This window comes from Thunnus albacares, chromosome 18 (genome assembly GCF_914725855.1).
Source record: "Thunnus albacares chromosome 18, fThuAlb1.1, whole genome shotgun sequence".
Lineage (NCBI taxonomy): Eukaryota > Metazoa > Chordata > Actinopteri > Scombriformes > Scombridae > Thunnus > Thunnus albacares.
Window position 1 is genome coordinate 6,870,331 of NC_058123.1, and position 24,430 is coordinate 6,894,760.

Below are 24,430 nucleotides of genomic sequence, written 5' to 3' on the forward strand. Positions count from 1 at the left end.
TTAGTTCACTCTCTGTGGTGGTCCTCCTGCACTGTGAGCAACTGTTTGGGGATTTTTTTTTTTTTTTTTTTTTTTTTTTTGTTAGGTGTGATGAGCTGTCGGATTTCCCCCCTCGAGGCTCAAGGTTCAACACATTCCTGGCTGCAGTGGTCAGTATGATTTTAATCTGTTTTCACAGGCAGGGCAGCACAGACAGACAGACACAATCTGGTTTGGAATTCCAGTCCCAGTCCCACTTCTTCAGGGCTTCAATCTCTCTTTGTGGAAATACCAGAGGGGAATCAAGGGTGGCAGCCGTTTCTGTGTCCCACGTGTGCTCACCATCAAAACATCTGAGCCTCACGCCGGCAGCCCATATCTTTACACTGTCATATCTTCCAGGGGCATCACACCAGAGGCACACATAGCTTCGTCACAGCTGAAAAAACAAAACACAAGGGTCAGGGCTACGTCGAGCCGACCAATCACAGTATTGATTCAGTGTTTGTCACTCTGTGAGGCAGACTTCACAGGGCCGAGTCAAAGTGCAGGATTAAGTGTGAAAGACACACCAAAACCACTTTGAAAAGTATGAGGAGGAGACGAGTTGTGACACCGTTGAGGTTGGCTGCTCATAATGACAAGCAGGGAAGATGGAATAACTTGTCAGGAGGGGTAGCTCACCACAGACCGGGGATGAGAAGTGCAAAAGTGGTCTGCAGCCCAGCTGAGAAACTCACAGGCCTCGGTTTTTAGACAAATGGCAAGCACTGGCAACGTCTAATTAAATGAACTATCCCATCATCCTGAAATGCAGAGTTTTGATTTTAGAGTAAACTAACAGAACAAGCAAGTGATAAATTTATAGCCTCAGCAATCTAAGAAGCGCTTTCTCAGAAACATAAAATAATCATGTGGTATTCTGGTAGTCGCCCATTACCAAAATCCCAGTTTAAATTCCATTTAACAGCCGCTTTGGTAGAAAATAGTCTTTTTATAAGCACATAGACACTTGAGCATGAGTTCAAACAGTCACACCTACTCTTTAAAAACAAGAATTCATAAAAATTAAATACAAAAAAAGTAATTAGGTTTTTTAAAATTTAAGCATCTGAGTGGCATCACACAGTTCCCTTGGGCAAGCCATATGGGCTGACTGTTACTACATAAATAATTCAGGAAAGTATGGCCAAAAATCTCATTAAATAAGCATCAAAGCTCATTCTTGGAAATGGTTGACAAATCCCAACAATACAAACTCAAGCTTTCAACCCTATTGCATGGTCTTCATCGGACAGAAGTAACAGCTATTGAGCTCGCATGTCAACAGTCAGCGTCCACGTCAATGCCCATCTGCAACACAACTGAGCAAACATCTGCTGATGAAGACGAGGATGATGTGTGATAGAGTTGAAAAAGCTGTAAGTATTGGGTTGAGATTGTTTTTTCAATCTACGGGTTAACGTGTTCTCATAAGCAAATAGTTAATTGGGGAGGTCTGTAGCTTAAAGGGAGGATAAGATTCGTGTTCATAGTTTCCAAATATCCTTGAAGGAACAGTTTGACATTTTGAGATTTTTTTGTTTTTTTAAGAAAAGTTAGATGAGAAGATCAACACCACTCTCATGTCTGTACGCTAAATATGAAGCAGGAGCCAGGAGACTGTTAGCTTAGCTTAGCATAAAGACCGGGAACAGGGGGAACAGCTAGCGAGCTGTTAAGTAAGCGGTTTAGTGAGCTTTAGAGGGGCTGGTAGGCAGATTTAGTTACCTTTAGACAAAGCCAGGCTAGCTGCTTCCCACTGCTTCTGGTCTTTATGCTAAGCTAAGCTAACAGTCATCTGGATCAGTCAAGTCAAGTAAAGTCAAAAGGCCGACGGTCTTAATAATTCAAGCAATGATTAAAACATGTTTTCTTCATAGCAGTAGAGAATATAGGCCTAAATTAGGTGATGTAAGAACTTGAAAACATCAGAACTTTCACAGGATTTCCCTTTTTTGTCAATAAGTTTCCTTAAAAGCTACTTAGCAGGTCAGCGACCTCTGTCACTTGTCAGCCAGTCAGACAGCACAGATGGCAGAATGATAGGTGGATGGCAAGGTAGGTAGAAAAATAGGTCAGAAACCGACAGGTTTAATAACAGAATGTAAATTACTCTGATATTCTGCTTAAACAATGTTTCAGTTCTACAAAATGTTATTAAAACTTTAACACAAGATAGTTTGCAGCAGGTTTCCTCCAATCTTTGGTAGCTAACTGTTACAATAAGCTAGCTGGCAAGCTCTAGTTTGAGTTAAACTGTCAAGTAAGCTAGCACGTATTTAATCCCTCAGCATCGTCAGGACCATCGTGGTTTGAGCAGAAGGCTAGTTTGACCATTTCCTAGCTATAACATTAATTCATGAAAAGGAACTAGCTTGCTGTCTTTGTCTTTTATTGTCATCAGCTGTAGTTTTGTGCACTGCCAACAGTATCTCGAATGATTTTGATTAGCGTTATAGTGTTCAGACCAGAGGCTTGTCTCACCTTGTTATATTTTATCTGTTTTGTCAAATGATATCAATCAGATTTTTGTAGTCTATGCGCACACACGTGTCTACCGGTGGCAACCCTGAAACCACAGAGCCCCCCACCTAACAAATCCCAATTTAACCCCTGCCTACACAGCTCTACTGTTTTCCTCAGTAACCATCATTGTTGTTTGCCTTGCTCAGCTGCCAATCAATTCACATGGCAGGTTAAGGGTCAGAGCCCGCATTAGGACAGGGCCGCTCTCTGCAGGGAGCATTTCCTGTGGTAGTCTGCATGCTGCTGCCAGTGGGAGGTCAAACACCAGGGGCCAAAGGTCAAAAAGGATGTATGTATTAAGGAAATTAGTTCCTCCCGCTCAGACTCCAAATATGCAAACTACCCTTTGAAAGTATCTGATTTTTTTGTTTGTGCGGCATGCTTCTTTTCCATGACAGGGTGACTAACAGATTAAATATGTGGGACAAAATCCACAACAATCCAAATACCTCGATGGAAATCACCTCCATGAGAACAGTACATTGATATATTCATGAATGACTGGCATGTGGGAGTTATAGCTGAAGTCATAACATCAGAGATACCTGAAGTGCACAAGAAATTCCTCACATTTTCAACCTCCAAACAGAAATACACTGCTAACCCATTTAGCACCTACTCATTAATTTTAAGGCAACTGTAAGAAAAAGAGGAGCACTTGGAGAAAAGTGAATATTTGAGTTCAGAATGACACTTTTTCAGTCTGTTTCACGGCATTTTAGCCTCTTTATTATGTATGTTTTTGTTTTCTGGAACAAAACACACAAATTGGGTGACATATCTTCAGCTTCGACCAGAAGGCACTTACAGCATAAATAGTGGTGTGAACAATTAATTCAAAGCAAGTCATTTTTTAAAGGAGACATATCATGCTTTTTGTGATTTTCTGTTATATTTATACTCTTTTAATGTCGGATGTCTATGTTAAACATGGTTAAAGTTCCAAAACTTTAGGTTAACGTATGTAAAAATGCCGCCTTCAAGTCAAAAGTCAGGGCTTCAACTTGCTCCTTTTCAAAGTTACCTCTACGTTCACTTGTATATTTCAGATCAGATTCAGGCTTGAACATGTATGGATGTATTTGAGAAATGAGATATTTCTAGTAAAGAGTGATAATAAAGAGTTTTTCAAACTAAAATAAAATAAAATTTACGTGTAAATAATATAAATATAGACCTGGAAATGTGCATGATATGTCCCCTTTAAACATCTTTAAATGTACTATACAGATCTTTTGGCCACTTGGAGGGCAGAGTTATGAACTGTAAACACATAATTGACATTTTAACACCTTAAAAAGTTCATATGACAAACATGTTAGCAAACAGTTGCCCATTTACACATCCAGCAATTACGGAGCAACATTAACATTCATTTGGAGTCGTGTTTGTGTCCACATGGTGAATGTAAGTCCAATATTTACTCTCACTGTGGCTCTGTTTTGGTCTCCACTAACTCCTGAGACAAATATGTGGCTCTTTAGCCGCTAAATGCTCCAATATGTTCACCAGCTGGTCGCTAAACTTTGTCTGTTTGCTCTTTGGTGCTGAGCAAGAAGGGTACAGTTAAAAAGACATCAATTACAAACAGCTGCCTGATGCAACTGGAAACAACGCTGATGGACCAAAATAGTAAAACTTTGAGGCCCTAAAACCAAAACAATAAGCTGAAAGACGCTTAAACGCTGTAAAGCTGAAGGACACAGCAGAATCCAAAAAGCAATACCTTTCCCATTTTATACATTTCATCCATTGTCAATATAAAAATATAGATCAGTAAATTCAATTCTGAAGTCTGGCTAATATTATGTGCATCTACTCCTTCTCACACATATTAAGTGTTGCTTTAAAGACCAAAAACATTGTTTGCTTGGTGAAATATTTCTCCCAGGTTAAATACAACCTGCTATTTCTGTGCGGCTTTGTGTTTTGACACATACATGGGGTCTGCGGCTTCTCAACGGTAGATAAATGAAGTGCAAATACCTCAAACAGCAGGGAGATAGTCTTTACAAATCAGCAACATGTGTAGCTAACAGAGTTTACGCAATCCCCCTACTAAACCACTGGAAGTATTTAAGAGCTGAGACACAGATCAATAATAACAGCAGCGCCTGTCTGTCAATAAATGTTGTTTCTCCATTGGCTGCTGAGATATTTTCTTTTGAAAATCAGTATGATCGAATTAAGAATGTTTGAAATTGTTATGTGATGGTAACAGATGTCTTTCAGATAGACATAATTTATCTTAAAATACACTCATACATCAATCATACACAATCATACATCATAGATTTTTTTTAAAAATGTCTCTAAAACTTGATTTTTTTCTCCACATGAGAGATTCTTGCTGTGCTAAGCTGCAAGAATCTGTTGTAAATCACAGTACACAAAGTGCTAAAAACCCATCATAATGTTCATCATCTCCATTCAAGCCCAGGGTCCCCAGGCTCCAGTGGGGCCTGGGTCACATCTGGGGTCATCGTCGGGGAAGATTATCGGCGACGCGCTTTTCTGGTAGTGTTGGAGCCTGGTGAGGAGATAGTCCACGACCGCGGGGAACTGAGCTGATACTTCATTCCTCTCCTCTGGATCCTTCTCTATGTCAAACAGCATTATAGGCTTCAGCGGATCCACCTTCACGGAGCCGTTGTGGCCCGGCTGGGGGAACCAAACGTCGCAACCTGGAGGAAATGAGATGAAGGGCATTAGCGGAGATAAGAAGTCGACATTCGTCTGGGTGCGTGTGTTTTGATTTTACGCTTTTACGCTCAGACTAAACATGTCATTATGGGTGACAGGAGATACTGACCCGGGTAGCCAGTCAGCAGCTTCCAGTTTGAGGATCGAATGGCCGCGTGAATGGACACATTGAAGCCAGAGTTGGCCCGGGAGCCTCCGCTGACCACCTGAGCCAAAGTTAACTGACGCTTGGTGCCAGGACCTGCAGAGAGCAGAGGACAGAGCTGATCATGGAGGTCATCCACCTTGGAAAAAAAACACTAGAAATTGCTGATTAAGATATTAGACTACCACTGGATACAAAACACCCTGTATGGACGTCTATGTAAACCATACAAGTAGGTAGACCGGTGCCAAGTTTAAGTCGGTATCCAATGAAGGTGTAAAAATAAATACACCAATAAGAGAAACGTCTTTTTTGTGCAGTAAGAACCAACAATGAAACTGCAGGAATTGAGCGGTTCAAAAACTGGTAAAAACAAAACAAATTCAAAACAATCCTTCCCTTCAAGAACAGAAATTGTCGTCTGCATGAATTTCCTCAAACATGTGGAACTTAAGGGCTGAAGGAATTTGACAAATATGGTGGTAATGTGGCTGACTCAGCACCAGTCTTTTATCCCTGCCAAGCACAATGAATAATTTGATGGGCAGCTTTGAAAACAGTAAGCCAATGAGGAACAAGGGTCACAGTTACCAAATGGCATGATTTTACCAGTTGCACAAGGCGATAGTAAATAATTTATCCTCGTTCTAAGGGGGTCCAGACATTCTGTTGCCTCCTGCCATCAGCTATTTCGGCTCTTACGGTAAATGTCTCCCAGAAGTTGAGCACACATGTCTGCGTTTTTTTTTAAAAAAAAAAGAGGAGATCTGGCCTTGAGAGTATTCTCAGGTTCATGCCGTGCCTGACCCTGACAATGTGGTCCTGATTAGACAGATTTGCAAGTAATTTTGGCCTCTAGATGCTGTCAAAAACAAGTATTTCCTCACATCCTTTGCATATAGACAAATCTCCACCCACACAAAGCCCGTGTTCCCATCGGAGCTTGTTTTATAGAGCCCATTCCACCGCAGCGACATGACTGGAGAATTAAAACATTTCCGATCTCAAGAGTTTTTCACGACCACATGATAAAAGCGTTGACATTGAATTCTTCACTATTCATTGCGCATATGAAAAGCGGGTATCTTAATTGCTCTCACATGCATTGAACCGGGCTGCTCAAAAACCGAGCGATCCCTGAACCGCACTTAACACAGATTTGTGTAAACAACAGACTCGTAGAGCTCCTATCCTTGCATAAAAATGGTAAACTGCAGTGTTGACAACGTGCCAGATTCAGGTGTTAACACTGTTACATAAGCAGGTGGGATCATAAACGATTTATGCGAACATCGGGGTTTGATTTATCTTTGCTGGAGCTTCTTCTTCTTCTTCTACTCTTTCTTCTTTAAAAGAAAAGGGGGCCTCAAACAGCGACAGACACATTTCTTAACATTCATTCTTCACATGAGCGCAGGACTCGAATCAGGCCTTGCTCATCTGGATCCGCAGCAGGAGAATCCACACATGTGCTCAAGAAAAAAAAAAAAAAAAAAAAAAAAAAAGGAGGGAGGAGAGGGGGAGGAACAGTGGGAAGAGACCCGTAGAGAGCAGAGAAATTGCGAGAAGGAGTGCGGAGGAGAAATTTAGGGGTGATTTAAGGCTTGGGCCGAGTCCAGTGTTTTCTCCTTCTTTCTCTCTCCACAAGCGAGAAGTTCAGGGACCCCTCTGTGACCCATTTAGTCGGGATCTCTCTTCTCACACAGGGCGGCAGCAAAGAAGGGGGATTTTTTTTGAAAAGCAAGTTGAAAGGAGAGAGTATGTAAAAAAAAAAAAAAAAAAAAAGGGGGACAGGGTCTTTTCATGAGCTAAACAGAGGCGAGAGGGAAAAGATCGAAAGAGGGAAATGAAATTTAAAGAAGCACGAAGACAGAGAGAGACTGAGAGAAAAGAGAGGCTGGGTTAATAAGAAAGAGGGCGAAGAGGAGAAGAAAGGAAAAGAGGAATCTCGGCCTGGAATGCATCAAGCGAGGCTGGTTGTCACTGTGGTGGCCGACAGTAAAGATCCAAACATTAAACTTGAGGGTGAGAGCTTGTAAAACAGCGGCGTTGCTCCTTCACTGGGTCTTCTTATCATCTGAATGATTTAGATGGTAATGACCAACAGTAAACTTTGAGGATAATGTGAGCGCTGCTGGTTTAAGCTGTATAAACAGTCTTGTCTCAGAAATGGACTTATTCAGTGATTGGACCACACAAATAATGTTTCTTTTAAACAGAGCTTACTTGGATTTATGCCCAGTAAGTATTAGCTACTTGTTTGACATTAGATAAAAGCCAGAGAGAGTAGGTTGTATTAAACCTTAAAGCTGCACTAATCAATATTTTCATATGAACAATGGATTAAATGACAAGACAAGGTCACATACAGAGAATTATCGCCCAACTTTTAGCCTCTTTCAGCTCATTGTTTTGGTTTTGTGCCCCCTGACTTTATGTTTATGGTTCAGTTTCACCTTTTTTTACATCAGCTTTTGCTTCCAGGTGTAGCAGGCAGCTGTTTTTAGTGAAAACAAAACTGCACACTACGTGCCCAGCACCAAAACAGCAGATAAATAAAGTTAGCAACAAGCTAGTGAACATTTGGAGCATTTAGCAGCTGAAGAGCTAGATACTGTCCTATTGAAAGGTGTTTCTAAGATTTTATCCACCCCGTTAAGATGCATATGGGAGGCCAAAATATTAAAAACCAGTACAGTACCAGTACAACAACACTAACCACTACAACCTTAATAATAAACATTCAGTAGGATTGCTGTGGTGGCCCAATGGTTACAGCACATGCTACATAACCGCAACGTCCCCGACTCGACTCCAGCTGGGGATCTTTGATGTATGTCATGCACCTCTCTCTCTCTCTCTCTCCTCTTATTTCCTATCTGACTCTATCAGCTGTCCAATAAAGTCAACAACACTTGAAAGCATATCTTTAGTATAATATCAACAAAAACGTATAAGCTTCATAAAAGTAGATTTCATGGCAAAGCTAATGTATTGGTTGCATTCGGCTGTACCTAATATAGGTGAGTGTGTGTATATGTATATATATGATTGATGGATTTAGGTGTGGATTAAATTAGAGTTTTGACTATATCGTACGTTACATGTTAAAGAGGAGCTGGCCATAGTTTTTGCATCCATTCAGGTCACAGATCTCTCTAAAAGATAACTAACCCACATCTTTAAAAAACAAGCCGCTGTTTTAACGGTATTTTCAGAATCATTAAAGTCTCATCTGCTGCAAGATAAAAAAGATTTTTTAATCCGTTTCCTATCCATCTTCATGCCATGTTTGTTTGGATTCGGAGACAGAGGTGCAATTTAGGAAACGAGTTCAAAATCTTTTTTTTTTTTTTTTTTAATCTTTCAGTGGATGGAATATTTTTTCATCCAGATGATTAGAAGAGTCTTTGAGGATTCTGGAAATCAAAACAACGTTAAGTGTTTTTAAATGGCCTTTTGGGTTTTTTCAAACGTCGCCTGTTAATTACCTTTTTTACCTCCGATGCCTGAACGTATACTAACACATGACAGACATGAACTGGAGCCAGTCTGGCCAGTGCTCTACCACACTGACTCATGAAGAAGTGAACTTCTTCAGGCAGATGTTTCAGGTGAGCAAAAACCTCATGAATGATTTTAAACTTCAGAAAACTCTTTCATAACTTTTGCATCAGATTACCAAATTATAATCCAGTGCCACATAAGGTACTCATTAGTAATAATTAGCCCTCTAGCATACCTCCTACAAGCTAGAAGAGAAGATGAATCAGAAACTATATTATACCTTTATGGTGATGCACATCTGCCCTCAGGAAGACTCATTATGTGCCCATTATGGTACATCTGTGAAACATTTCAGTACAAAAATCTACTTCTCCTCCACCTCCACTATTTTCGAATGTGCAACTAAGGTGCAGCTTCCTCCGCAAAGTCAGAAATAGTGGCCTTGGTTCAGGAACCCCTCTACCTCCTCAGAGATGGAAGTGGTTTGGTCCACCTAATATTAAGTGGTTTAGACAAGAATGAGACCACTCCACTGTGTCTCACAGCAAGGAAAAAGAAAGGAGTTCAGCAGTCACAAGACCCATTTCCAGGAAACCTCCTTACAATCACACACACACACACACACACACACACACACACACACACACATATGCCCTGCCCTCAAATGTCAACCATCTCAGATTTCAACAGTGACTGATTACAGTTTCACCCTCGTGTTATCAGCATCTCTCAGATCAAAACAGAACAACAAACACCGTTTCTAGAAGTGCAGTGACCACATAGGATGTAACTAAATCGTGCAAAAAGGAAAGCTGATTAATTAAATACTTTTATACGATGCAGATAACCTTTGTAGACAAGTGGAGGATTTTAATTAGAGACGGACAGTATTTATAAAACAGTGGCTTATGATCGACTTATCTCTTTATGGGCTGGAAATAACAAATAGTGAAATGAAAACCTGAGTGTATGTTTCATGTCAAACGAAAATTAAGAACATTCAACTGATAATAATCTCGACGCCGCAAACAGACCTCACCTCCTGCCAGATTCCTCATAAACTCTTAATCCACTCAAACAAATCTCAAACACTCATAACAAACATAACGTGGGTTTCTAATACGCTAATGCGAGTTCAGTCGAGTGTTATGTAACGCGCCGTTCTTAGCCTCCGGTCTGCTTCGACTCGGGTCAATTGGATTCACGATGTCTTGTGTTTGTGAACGCCGACTCGCACAATGAGCCCTTGATACTTGCAGACATGTTAGGAAAAGAGGGAAAAAAAAACAGTAGAATTACAAACACACAGAAGAGGAAGAGAAGTTACATGAGGTTTACATCACTTCTACATGCTTCATTGAACTGTTGCTAATGATTATTTGCGTTACAGATGAATCATTTGTCTATAAAATAATAGTAAATAGTAAAAAAAAATGTCCGTTAACAGTTCAAGACCCAAAAATATTCAGTTTACTGTCATGTATGATAAAGAAAAGCATCAAATCTTCACATTTGAGAAGCTAAAACCAGCTAATTTCTGGCATATTTGCTTAAAAAAAAAAAGAGATTAAAACGATTATTTGATCATCAAAATAGTTGCCGACATTACATGCTGATAAATTATGACTCACAGGGTTTAAACTAGCTTGTTCTCCACATGTCTGCGTAGGTTCCTTCCCACTGTCCAAAGACATGCAAGCTAGATTAACTGGCGACTGTCTCTCGCTGGATGTGAGCTACGAGAGTCTGCAGGATCCTGTGATGAAGGATAAGCGAGCATAGATAACGGATGGATGGATGGGTTTAAACCAGTGGTGCCCAACCTGGTGATGGATGGCCAGTTGATTAAAAGCATATCAAATAGACTTAAGCTTGATTTATGGTCACTCAGAACCGGCTCTTACGTCGTGCCGTCTGGCCACGTTGTAAATCAGACATGTTTATAGTTGAAGTCCCTGAAAGGCTTCGCTCAAAGGCGGAGTGAAATAACTTTCCAGAGAAACATTGATTGACGTAAAGCGGTGAAATCATCTCAGCCTATCAGCAGGATTTGTTGCAATGGATATGCTTTGCAGAGAAGTGATGTTATCTCTGCCAATGTTTGTATTTCGCAGGACAGTGTTTCATAATTCATGTCGAAACTCTCTCTTCACCGGGTCTGGATGGGAGCATAATGTACATACATTTACATACAGACTCACAGAGCATGAGGCAATTCATTTCACTTTGTCTAAATCCACAGAGCGATCACGTCTATTAGTTCTTAATCAGATGTGTTCTGATGAGTTTGAATCTCAGCACAGTCAGACTGGAAGAAGCTTCGTCTCCTGTGAGGCGAAACACGTGAACTTACATGGAGCGATGTCAATATACAGCGGGTCAATGTTGTGCAGCAGCTCCAGTCTGGGTGAGGCGAACCCTTTGCTGTAAGATAAAAAGCAGTGTTACTCTTAAACATATGGATACACAACCAACAGACACACACACACTGCCATGTCTGACTCATGCACTGTAAAATCCGCTGGGATCTGTAAATCTAAACCAGCTGGCCGTCGTTCACCAGGCAGTCATATGCTCTGACCGCACTCCACCACAGAGAAAACGCACCGCTCTCACTGACCACAGTGTCTGATAACACAACTAAAATAACTTGCACTCTCTCCCGCCCGCCTACTGTTCTGAGCTTCATTTGGTTTTTATTTCAAAGGCCGAGCTGTCAGCCTGCTGTTTTCTGTAACAGGCCGGCCAATTAAAAAGAAGATGAAACTGTAAAGCAGTGAAAACAAACATCAGTTTGTGCCCTGTGTTGTGCAGCTCACACGGCAACGCCAGCAGCCGGCGGTCAGCTGACGTGCGTCAGCCAATAGAGTAAAGTGGAGGCTGTGAGTAGTAGTTTGCGGTCCAGGCTAAGCCTTGATTTTCTGCTGGGGCTCTGCTGTAGCCCTCAATTTCACCTTCTTCACTGTGTCCACATTTAGTTTACAAATATAATGTGTCAGTCAAACAGGACTCAGTGACAGCTTGTGTGATGACCTGAATGCAAAGTAACATGGAAAGTACATGTGGTGCTCCAAATATGACTTATCAAGTCAAGATCTCTGAAAGATAACTCAGAAATTAGGTGCACATTATTCAGCAGTGGTGGAAGAAGTACATTTACTCACGTACTGTACTTAAGTACAAATTTGAGGTACTAAAATATTGTACTTTGACAGCTTTAGTTACTAGTTACTTTTCATATTAACTTTATAAATATACTAATCTTATAAAATACAACACGTTGTTAAAGATTAAACCAGTAGTTCACAACTATTTTGGCTTGCCACCTCTCACAAAAAAGCAGTCTAGTTGGGGCGCCTTGTTTCATTTCAGATGTGTATAAGTTTTTAGCAGTTTCACCAAATAGTAATTTCCCTTCTAAGCTTCTCATGGTTTCATTCAAATAACTGTTCAGTGCCGAAAGAGGTAAAATGATCCAATATGTCACAAAACAAAGGAAAAACGCCATCAAAACACTTTTTTTTCTTCTTTTCTCTCCCATTAATCATCTCACGACCCCTCAGATTTATCTGGTGACCCTTTGGAGGGGCCCGACCCCTAGGTTGGGAACCACTGGACTAAACTAGCTAACTGTATATAAAGTAGTTCAAACAGTAACATGCTGCTCTAACACTGATGCTTCACTATTAATAATCTAATGATGTCATATATAATAATATATCAGTCAGAGGGACCAAACCACTACTTTTACTGCAATGCTTTAACTACATCAAGCTCATAATACTCATGTACTTTTACTTGTAATGGAGTATTTTTACATTGCTGTATTGGTACTTTTACTCAAGTGAGTACTTCTTCCACCACTCAATATATTACATATAAAAGAATTACAAGTAGTAACATCTCAGGTATGTTGCCACATAAAAGGATTTGAAGCAAAACTAACGGCCTCACCCACTAGCAGGCTTTAATAGTTCTTAGAGGCAGAGGTGGGGATGGAGAGAGGATAAGGGGAAAAAAAGCGAGGGATGGAAGGACTACAGATTTGTGTGAGAATGACTGATGGAATTTCCTTCTCTTTGAGCTCCCATTGCCACAGTAACAAAGGGCTTATTGAGGGAGCAGGGGCTCCTACAAGAAAAAGACGCTGGGTCAGGGAGACAGGCAGAAGGAGTTGGAGCGAGTGCGCATGGGGGGAAGGATCGGAAAGAGGCACAAAGAGAGGGCAGGCTGTCAGACTCCAGAGCTGGTATCGCTCACGCTGGAGACGCAGGCCACAGGCTTGACCTGCCACCCAAGAAACACTCTGAGCTGGGGAATCCTCTGCGGTTAAAGTCCAACATTACAGTAGAGCAGCTCAGCTCACCTGATTGTGCTCCACACGTTGAACCCATCCAGTGGCTTTGTGGCGTTCGTGCTCCCTCCTGCCAGGCCAACAAGTGTCGGCAGCCAGTCGGAGATGTGGATGAGTTCGTGGCTGATGGCTCCGGGTTGCTTCAGTAGCGGGCTGGTGACAAACGCGACTCCACGGACACCTCCTTCCCACAGCGACCACTTCCTCCCTCGCAGTGGCCAGTTGCTGCCACCGGTCAGCGTCTGACCTCCGTTATCTGTCAAACACCCAGAAGAGTAAAATGTTAGATAGACATACCGGTAGATAGATAGATTGTAAATACAGATGATGGGGAGGTTTGGGGATATGTATATGTACTGTATTCCCCACAAACCAACGTTTAAATGAAAATATTTCCAAAGACTGCAGATTTCATGTCTATTCCAGTGAAGAAGAAGAACAGAGCAGTGGAAATATTGCTTTTTTAAATGTTGGTATTCCTCTGGGAAAACATTTTATCTTTCCAGGCATGAAGCAGACATCTGTGAGATCATGAAAATACTTTAAAAGGTGCAAACAGCTGCTGGGAAACAAGTAAAAAATAATGTTTTTACTTATCCCCCCCAAGGTTTCCGTAGGGAACGCTATGTGGGTGATGAGGTCACAAATAGGGCTACAGCCATGCTACTAGTTCTGTGAGGCTGTACTTAGCTTGATGCTAATGTCAACATGCTCACCAATGGCAATGCTTTCGAGCTGATGTTTGGCAGCTATGTTCACCATCTTAGTTTAGCGTGTCAGCTTGCTAACATTTGCTAATTAGCACTAAACACAAAGTACAGCTGGGGCTGATGGGAATGTCGTCAGTTTTGCTGGTTTATGGTCATAACACAAAGTTCAATTTTGTCCCGATGATGGTGGTAGATGAAAAGTTAGTGGGGCATGAATGTCCAAAAGTTGTCAAAACATTTCACTAAAAAAAACACAAATGTCAACCTCTTGGTGGCGCTAGAGGAAAAGTCAGTGGATCGCAAAAGTCTGTAGGATTCATCCTCTGGGCACCATGAACGTCTGTACAAAATTTCATGGCAATCCTTCAAATAACTGTTGAGATATATGAGTTTAAACCGACCGACCGACCGGCTGACTAACACAACAATGCTCATCCATTTGTCCGCCCTGCTATACTCCTCCTGCATAACAGCCAACCATTAAACAAACACACACAGGCAGTTGGACTGACTGTCATCGTCCCAATAAGCCGGTCCAGTATAAACACTGTTGACCAATCACATCCAGACAGGACTCCCTTTCAGCAGCAGAGTGTCATGCAAGTCCAGGAAGTAGTCTGTGTCGATTCCCGAACTGTTCTGGAAAAGACCGTCTGCTCCTTAATGCCTTTTCAAGCTGCTTCCCTCTAACAGGCCAAAACTCTCTCTTTCCCAGCTCCCCAAGTTTCTCCTCAAGCTCGCTCGCTCATTTGCTTACAGTAAAAGCCCCGGTGAGGCAGTCGGTTTGCAGAAAATTTCATCATAAAGGAATCTCAGGGTCCTCCCAAGTTCAGGGCTTATTTCTTTTATTTCTTTCCCGTTAAGACTGACGCGTGGGTCACTGATAAGAGCTTGACAATGACAAAAATGGAAAATATAAGCTGGGAATATGACTAATAATGACTAATAAAGATAATATAGATCATAAACAGGTATCTATTTTTGGTAAAGGATGTTTTTTTGCTTTTATGAACCATATCCTGGTAACATCACAGGGGAGCCAAAGTCAATCAGTGATTACATAACCTCTGAATCACATTTACACAGAAGCAGGAAGTATTTGGATTTTTTTTTTTTCTTCCTGAGCTTCAGACCCCGTCAGCAGAGTCGGTGTCTGCCCGGCATATGGCTGGCTGAACCCTCCGAGCCAGAGCCAACCAAATGTGTGGAAGAACAATGAAACAGGCCACCTACCGCAGCCCACCACAGGCATAAAAACCTCGCAATTTACTTTCACAGCATTGTTCCCCGTCTTCTAATTACCCTTTTAAATCCCAAAACCTCCTAAAAATAACCTTCAGTGTTCAAAGGAGTTACCTACTTCAGATGCAAACCATTAGAAGTTCCACATGTGGAAACCCGTGAGCAGGCAAATGTTTAGGTGATGCTGCTTGGACCGTATTAACTGCTTGGTTTAAAATGGTTTTAGCCCTCATCTAGACCACATTATGGTCTTCATCAGAGGTTTGTGTGATGGCTGTTTTTAGGTTTAAACTAATAGGCAATCAAGGTGTAACTGTGCTGAGACTCCAGTGGTCTACATGAATTTATTTTTCCATCAGTGTGATTACTTTCTGTGTTTCTTAATCTCCACTTCCTGCTTTACAATGTTCCTGAGAGAAAGCAAAGCTCCCATTAGAGTAAATATAACAAAAGACTGCCCTCTAGTGGACATCCAGAGTGTTACAACAACATTTTTTTTAGTGTAACCAGGTCCTGGATTGGTGGAGAAAATCACAGCTGAGAAATGTTGCAGAGACCAGACATGCAGGGATGTCTGCTCCATCTGCTCCTTCTTCAATCTTGTTATCGAAACTGCTAATGAATTCATTCAATAAACCTTTCTGCTGTTATACCTGAACTCTCAACCTCTGGAAAACTGGCTTTGATACTCACAGAAAATGTGGTTTTCTATTCTGCTGACATAAAATGTAATTGCTCTTTACTTGGCGCCTGCTGATTTGGTTTCCATTCTGGCGCGCTATAAAAGAATCTATTGGGAAAACAAATAAATTAAGAAGTGGAAAATATATATTAGTGTTCTCGGAGGCGTTCACCTGATCGTCCCATCTGTGTGTTAAACTTGCTCATTCGTCCAGAGGAATTGTAGGATTGTAATGAAGTGCAGCATTAGCTTACATCTTAAAAATAGTCACCAGATTCTAGAGAAGATGCTAAATTGTTCATTAATGCTTCATACTGAACTCATATCTAACCTGGTGACCTGCTCAGTTAATCATGTACATTCATACTCATAACTTTGCTGACGCCTTAAAGTTTGATCTAGTGCCATCATCAGGTCAAAAATGTATCTTTGTTTTATGACCGTATACTAGAAAATCTACTGACATTCCCATCAGCCTCAGCTGTACTTTGTCTTTAGTGCAAATACTAACATGTGAAACCCCTAAACTAAGATTGTACCTTTATAGTAAGTGATATTTGGTGAACTGCTGACTTGTTCAATACAAAATAATTTGATTACTAAATGGTTAATAACCAATTTCCTGCAAAACTCCAGACATTCAGCCTTTTTACAATATTTGGTGTTACTTTTGCAATTATTTTTTTTAATTTTGCAGTCATTTCTTTGAACATCGGTCTTTGCCTTCACATTCAAATATTACACAGTGTGAATTCATGCTCAGCTCAGAATAAAATCCATGCATGTCGTTCTTTAATAACACTGTGACTCTGTGACACATTGATCAGACACCTGTCGCTCATGATGTGATGGCTCGCACTGATGGAACATTTCTATCATCATGTTAATATATATTAGTGAGCAGGATTGAGGTGCAGCTGCAGACTTTAAAAACCGACACCTTTAAAACAGCAAATCACCAAACTCATTATAACTGGATCGGAATGAGCTTAAAACCACACGTCTCTATATAAAATATGTCTCATCTGTTTGATCCCTCGATACCTTCATTTATATTTTTCATCTACAGTTGCTTCCTCCTGTACTGAATAAATATATTTACAGGCTATATATTAAATGTACTGTATAGCCTAATACACAGTAAGATCATCCATTAATGAAATGAAAGTCTGGTAAATGATGAATTAATGGACTAAGCTGTATAAAACTTTGTTGTGCAACTAGTTAACTCTTTTCCGCTCTGACTCAGGTTCTGTCACTGCTGCTGTGTTTTTTAAAAGGTAAATGCCCAGTCTGCATATACACGCATTAATATCTCTATATATATGGATTAAAATGGAGACTGCCTTTTATTTACATGTTGCCGTGGTGAATCGTAGTATCGGAGCACCATTGACGATGGCTTTTATTTCATTCACCATGCACACGCTACACTCTGGGTGAAAATACTCAGAGTTGATTGAATTGACTCTGATCAGCTGATCTGGAACCTAAAACTCTGAGTTTTTCATCTCAGGGTTCATCAACTCAAAGTTCAGAGGCTCAGAGGTTGTTAAACCCGCTTTCTGGAAAAGATCCCAGGAAATACTGTTTGTTTATGTTCTTGTTTTATAACTGCACAGCAGAATAATGCAAGAAGCAGAGAAGAAGAGATGCTGTTGGTCTGGAGTGACCTTAATGTTTATGACAGTGAAGTGTTTGATTAAAAGCTGAATAACTGACAACTTTGTGGACTGTTGTTGTTAGCACGCTAGCCTTGTTAGCTTCCACAGTTTATATTTACAACCCCACCCAGCTATTGGCCACAACATACAAGATGGATTTCAGTCTGACTGCGGCCTGGTTGCAGGTTAGATATCTTTTTATGCCTAAAATAAATAAATCTTTTGTAAAACTGTCTAACTTGCATTAGACTGATCTATGGGCAAAATGAAGACCTAACGTTAGCCTAACATTACAGACAAAGTCTAAAATCTGAGTTTGAGTCTGAACCTGAGCACCAAGAAGTGCAGAAAAAGAAGAGAAAAAGAAAAAGAAGCATATGAGAAACTTCTGCCTCGGATAAGCCCGGTGTTTGTTTGAGGAAGATTATAATGACTGAGAAAGTTTTTATGGGATACATATATATTTGCTTACGTTACGATTTATCTCATTACTTCACTGCTTGCTGAAATTACTGCTTTGTTTCTGCAGGGCTTTTCATTTAAGAAGATGTTATCGTTAGTTTGTGAAATAAGCAGCACTTATTTCTACCATGTAGATCCTTTTAAAGTCATTCATCATCTTTCATATCAACCAGGGTTCAAATCCAGGTTATGACAGCGAAAGTGAGCCTCTGTGCAGAAACATACCTGTTGAGAACACCAGGACCGTGTTGTCCCAAAGTCCTGCCTGCTGCAAAGCCAGGGTGATGTTGCCCACCGCCTCGTCCATGGCCGACACCATGCCGGCGTACAGCCTGCGGTGAGGGTCTTTGATGAAACTGTAGGGGGCCACGTAGCGGTCCGGCACCTGCAGGGGTGAATGGACTGCTTGCAGCGCCGTGTAGAGGAAGAGTGGCTGAAAGATAAAGAGTACAAAACGTGAAGACTCTCCTTAGTGACTTAATGTCAGCAGGGCTCAAAAAAAATATGAGTGTGTGAGTTTATTCAAGGTTAAAGGTTGTTTTTATTGTCTGCAGACAGAGATGATTGTCTTTGATTAAAGGAGATGTATCATACACACTTACAGATTTATATTTATATTCTGGGGCTCTACTGGAATATCTTTACATGATATACAGTTTAAAAAAACTCCTTATTTGTCTTATACTGGTCCTTTATGCAGCCCCTCAGTTCAGCCTCTGTCTGAAACAGGCTGTTTTAGCTCCTGTCTCTTTAAGGCCCCGCCTCCTGATGAGCCCACTCTGTTCTGATTGGTCAGCTTCAGGAAGCTTCCACCGGCTGCGTAAACAAATAATAGTAGTAAGATTTCACTTCTGTTTCTCATTCTTAAAATATAAACTTCTCAAATACATCCGTACATGTTTGAGCTCAAATCCGGAAACGGACATCTGTTGTGAAAATGTGCAAACAATCTGACGTCATCACAAGGAGGAAGTAGAGTTTGTAAACTAAGTTTCAGAGCAGGCTGAACACAGAGAGGAAATTTTGTACTTAACAGACTGTTACTGTGGAAGACTTTCACTTGATTTGATTAACTTGGACAGCTGAAGCCTCATATTAGCCACAAATAAACTTCGGAATGTATTTTTGCAGAACAGAAGGAGGACTGTGGATTTTGTCCCCCATCACTTACATTTAAAGCTCATTAGTATCGACAGGAGGAACGGCTACAGCAAGCAAAACCTCTCTCTCTGTCGCTTCAAGACATAAGACAAACTTGAAGAAGTTAGTGTCAGCTGCTAAAGAATTAATCATATCAAATATCAGTGTGCGTCACCTTGTTGGGGTTGTGTTTGGCGATGATGCTGATGGCTCTCTGGCTGAGCAGCTCAGTGGAATAGTCTCCTTTGTATCCGGAGGCGACCTCTTCTCCTTCCCTGAGGTCCAACGCACAGCGAGTCAGGTTCAGAGCGTGGATGGGAGAACAGCGGAAATGAGAGTAATAATCCTCGCTGCCTGTCAGGTAACCTGGAACACACAGTGGGCAGATCATCCAAATATAAAATGGGTTAAGTTATAAATATCTTGGGAATGGATTCAATCCTGCTCTCTGAGATGTTTATTCAACAACATACACACCAAAGAACGAGTCAAAGCCGCGGCGTGTGGGCAGGCAGTCCTTCTTGTACATGCCAAGGTGCCACTTGCCCACCATGTGCGTGGCGTAGCCCGCCTCCTTCATCAGCTGAGGCAGCATTTTCTCATCCAGAGGCACACAGTACGGCTGGCAGGGCCAGATGATCTGGTGCTGCATGCCTGTGTGGATCTGAGGAAGACGCGGTTAAAAGGAAATAATGGCACAACATGTCAATATGTAAGAATAGCAAAAGAGGGAACCAGCAGCGTCTGTGATGACAGTGATGCAAACTGAAGTCTCCGAATAAACGTCCTGAAATGAAGCGACTTTGTCTTCTTGTTCGACTTTCCGTCAGAGTCCAAATTAGATTATTTTTCCCCGCAAGGAAAGTTTTGTTCTGGAGTCTGTTATCATGATGCGGAAGCAACTCAAGTTCCTCTTTACTTCTTTGTTTTTTGATTTGACTGAACTGCAGTTAATGAAAATAATCGTCATATCACCCAAATAGTCTCTGCAAACTTAACAGGTTAAAATGTAAACAGGTATCTGTGTTTTTGTGCAGGAAGGAGTAACTTAATGCCACATTTATTACAACTTAACCCTTGTGTTCACCTGCACCTACTAAACCAGACCCTCACCCACCTTTGGGACCCCGCAGGACCCTCTGAACAACCCCTGTAACCCAGCAGGAATGTGGATCTCACCTGGTACCTTCCGGTCATGAGCTGGTTCCTGGAGGGGGTGCACAGAGGCTGCACATAGTAGTTCTCCAGCCGGACTCCTGTGGCAGACAGTTTGTCCAGGTTTGGTGTCTTGATCTCGGAGCCGTGATATCCGACATCATACCAGCCGAAGTCGTCTGCCAGGATGAAGACGACGTGAGGCTGCCGAGCCGCTACGACGGAAGAAAAGCTTATGATCAAAGCAGCGATGATGAGCGAACAATGCGACTGTCTTTTGGCCATTTTTTGAGCTCAGTTGTCAGAAAGTAAACGAGGAAGTCCGTCAGGCTGCGTATAGCGTTAGAAGAAAGATAAACATGGCTGGTTCACTGTCTAATATCTAAATTACAGCTATGAATCGAGGTCACATCCACGTCTGACTGTCACTTCCCTGTATGCCCGAAGATTGAAAACACTGCCTCAGCTGTAGGAGCCAATCAGCTGGCCGGAAAAGTCGTGAAACCACGTGAATGTACGGAAGCTCTCGAGTGTTGAGACAGAGCGCAGAGCGAATTAGAAGCAACTTCGCCCGAAACGGCGCGAATTGACGCGAAGACGCTTCCGCACGACTTGAGAAGGTTTAGACTTCAGCAGAAAAAGACACGACTGGAGGGAAATAACAGAAAGAAATTGCGTTTCTGCTTGGTTCTGGGTTGCGTTAAAGACTGAGCTGAACATAAATACGATCAGAGCATCTGGTTGCTTCCCTTAATAAACATAAAACGGCCCAGAGGTCAACTTCGCGCGAATGGTGCGAGGAGTTCGCCGCTCCCTGTCCGAACCCTTACAGCAGGGGTTAAGTTCAACCATGGGTTTTTTATTTCAAGATTTTTCATTGCGGGGCTGTTAACTGGTGCAGGGGAAAGGCAGGTTTATATGCTTTATTTATTTTAATTAATTTAAGAATAAAATAAGTTTATAACATTTTTAAGGACTGTATCTGAGGGGGAAAAGTGGCATCAACACACCATTTCTGTTCAACTGCCAACCATTTGTGTTTGTGAGCTAAAATTGTGGAAATTACACATAAAACTTTAATTTCTGGTCGGTTTATTAGACTTAATTTCAGCACCATTCACTGTTCAAACACCATGTTTTAATGCCTCAGGATTAGAACAGGATAACAAGGTTATATTTCAGTGGTTGGGATTTACACGAGCCTTGTGTTTATTTTGTTATCTACAGTAGATTTGTGGAAAATTCTGTAAAAGCTTTGATGTAATCTATGAAAGTCAAAATGATCATCAGGGGGCCAAATATTTTTGCTGCAGGGCCAGCTTTGGCCCACAGGCCGCTGTTTTCCTACCACTGACTCACAACTTCCACCTATTACCAGTGTGGTGAAACCACAGACTTGTAGTCATGATTATATCAAAGTTGTCAACTAAATAATCAAATAACCAGTGTAATATCTACAATAAATAAATCTGTTGTGACCTTCAGTAATTTGATGACTTTATGTTGAGGTTTTGTGGGGAAAAAAAACATCTTCTCAATCAAGAGAATATTGATTTTGAATTATTTTGTCAATAAAAGAATCAAATTAAAGTTCAATCTTGACTTTGTGTAAAGACTTTGAGTTAAATCATTTTTGTCAGATGAAAAGAGAAGTTTGCATCAAAGATTTGTGGAGTTTAAAGCCATCCTCTTTTTGTTTAATAACCACCTGATTTTAATTGAGCTGCAAAGGTTAATCGATTAGTTGCCAACTATTGAATTAATCACCAACTATTTTGATAATCGATTAATCATTTGGAGTCATTTTTTAACAAAATAATGTCTGAATTCTCTGATTCCAGCTTCTCAAAAATGAATATTTCCTGGTTTATTTAGTCTTCTATGACATTAAACTGAACATCTTTGGGTTATGAACTGCTGGTCGGGACAAAAGAAGATATTCTATAACGACTTTGGAAATACAACCGGTGGATATTTCACATTTATTCCCATTTGATCTTGTAAACTGTTCATTCTTCATTTACCATGAGACCAAAAACCCACACAGTATTCCTGACTCTGCTCAGTCCATCAGTGAGGTGTGTGTCTGTCTGTGTGTGTGTGTGTGTGTTTTCTGTGTCTTTTGGTGCTAAATCACTCGTAGACGACCAGATTCTGGGTCAGGGTTTCGTACGCGTGAGAGCAGCTCACTCGTTGCGACCCATTGAAAGCTGTAGTTGATATTTAAGATGAATTCACAGAGAGCAAGTTGTCTTTCAGAGATTTATTGCAATATCCAGAGTACACATTTGCAAATGCAGATCCCCCAGTTTCCTAGGCTGAAAGAGATACTGTATGAACTTCACTGTCAGTATTTGTACATACAGCTGCGTGCATCACAATCATCCCATATTCGTCACCCTAAAAGTTCATTTTTAATGAATTCACTGTATCTCAAGGGAGTTCCTTTCTGTCTCTGCTGAGAATCAAGAATTAAGAATTTGATGGTACCTTTTGGGAACATTTTTACACAGGAAGCAGAGAAGAAATAGTCTTACAATGTGCATTTGGCTATAAGGCAATATAACATCATCTTAAGACAATAACATAAAGATATAAATTTCCATTTCATCAGCCCTCAATCCAAGGCTCTGTACCTTCCCCCCAAGCAAGTAAAAGTGGTTCCCAGGTGACGCCTCTACAATGATTTCAATGATATTTATGAAGTAAGACATTTAGTTAATTGGACCAATTTATTACCCCAAGCAATATATTAGTAGGTATAAGTCCGAATAAGAAGGAGCGAGTTGGAGTAAAACTGGTGAAGAGAAAATGGAGACTTGCAACTTGTTTTAGAAAGTGATATCAATAATCATCTCTGAAGATTCAGCCCATCTGTGGCTAGCATTGAGGTTTAGATCATTCTTGGTCCAGTGGTACCTTCCGCAATTCTTTCCATTGTAGTCAACATAGCAGTACAGCTCGGAGTAGGCGTTTTTATCAGATACAACGTTCTTGATAAGAGTTAGAGTCTCTCTTACTTCAGACACCGAGATGCCACACTTCACAGCAATGTTACGGTTTGCCTCGGACTGGTCTGAAGCACTGACGGTTAGTTCTTCACCAATTTCAAAGTTTGCAGAGAACTGTCTGGTGACCTTGTAGGTCCACTGGCTCTCCAACACATTCTTCTTGAATGTAATCCGGCCACCACAGCCCACTGCTGCACCATCTCTCTTCTCCAATCGGATCATACCGGGTATCTTTTCCAGTATTTTGCCGGCTTCAAGGTAAGGGACTCCAGTGTCCAGACTGGTTGGGTGGTGAATGGTGACTGCAGCGTTGCCCATTCTAAAAAAGAGGATGGTTAAATATGGCAGATCTTTTGTAGGTTCAATTTAAGCTTACATCTCAAAGTGTTTTAGAAAATACACATGTTCTGTTTAATTTAAAACAAATTACTTGCATTTCTACACCACCTAAGAAACAGACACCTGCACTAATGTAGATTAGTTAGACTGAGGGTGCTATGAAAACCAGGAATGGATCAAGAACAGTATATAATTGGGTGGATGAGGACAGGACGGCTATTTCATATTTGAAATTATATTCATAAAAACATTATGTAGCCTAAAATGTTAGTAGGTTGCAGGCTACTAGGACATCCTCAAGGTTAAACAAGGACAAAAAATGTATATAAATGAAATAGTCTTACAACACATCACAATATGATTTGTATAATTAAACCTGGTTAAAGAATGTTAAACCTGAGGGTTGCAATTCTCAATCTTCACCTTCAAAGTCTAACAATTGCTACAAAGTAAAAACAATTTGGATGAATAAAATTTCAATCCCACACACGGGTTCTAGTGGGACCTATTAGCACCACTAGCTGATGTAATTGTAATGTTATACAGGAACGAATAATCATAACTTGCAAAGCAGATTATTTTAACCTACATTATCTTAAATCAAGGACTATTTTAATGCACAACTCAGAAGGTGATTTTTGCTCCTTAAGACTTAAAACGGCCATTTTAGTTGAGGACTAGACGTTACTTCCCCTTAAAGTAAACTGGCAGCTTTCTATTTACCCTGTATGAGAAAATGAGAGAATAATCATAATATTGAAAGCACAGC

At 40.9% G+C, this 24,430-nt stretch overlaps 1 protein-coding gene across 3 annotated transcripts; it reads right to left on the reverse strand.

The window, feature by feature from the left end:
* Nucleotides 1-107: 107 nt before the first annotated feature.
* On the reverse strand, nt 108-21,042 carry arsb (arylsulfatase B). Of its 3 annotated transcripts, XM_044334350.1 has the most exons (8): nt 20,336-21,040; nt 19,634-19,820; nt 19,332-19,522; nt 18,242-18,449; nt 13,269-13,512; nt 11,256-11,326; nt 5,360-5,491; nt 3,994-5,231 (listed from the first exon to the last, which is right to left on the reverse strand). In XM_044334350.1, exons 1-8 carry the CDS (start codon nt 20,594-20,596, stop codon nt 4,978-4,980), a joined length of 1,548 nt encoding a protein of 515 aa, XP_044190285.1. In that variant the 5' UTR covers nt 20,597-21,040; the 3' UTR covers nt 3,994-4,977. The 3 variants fall into 3 exon arrangements, with proteins under 3 accessions (XP_044190287.1, XP_044190285.1, XP_044190286.1); XM_044334352.1 differs by lacking the exons at nt 3,994-5,231; nt 5,360-5,491 and adding an exon at nt 108-418 and having other exon boundaries at nt 20,336-21,042; XM_044334351.1 differs by lacking the exons at nt 3,994-5,231; nt 5,360-5,491 and adding an exon at nt 10,450-11,060 and having other exon boundaries at nt 20,336-21,042.
* Nucleotides 21,043-24,430: the final 3,388 nt, after the last annotated feature.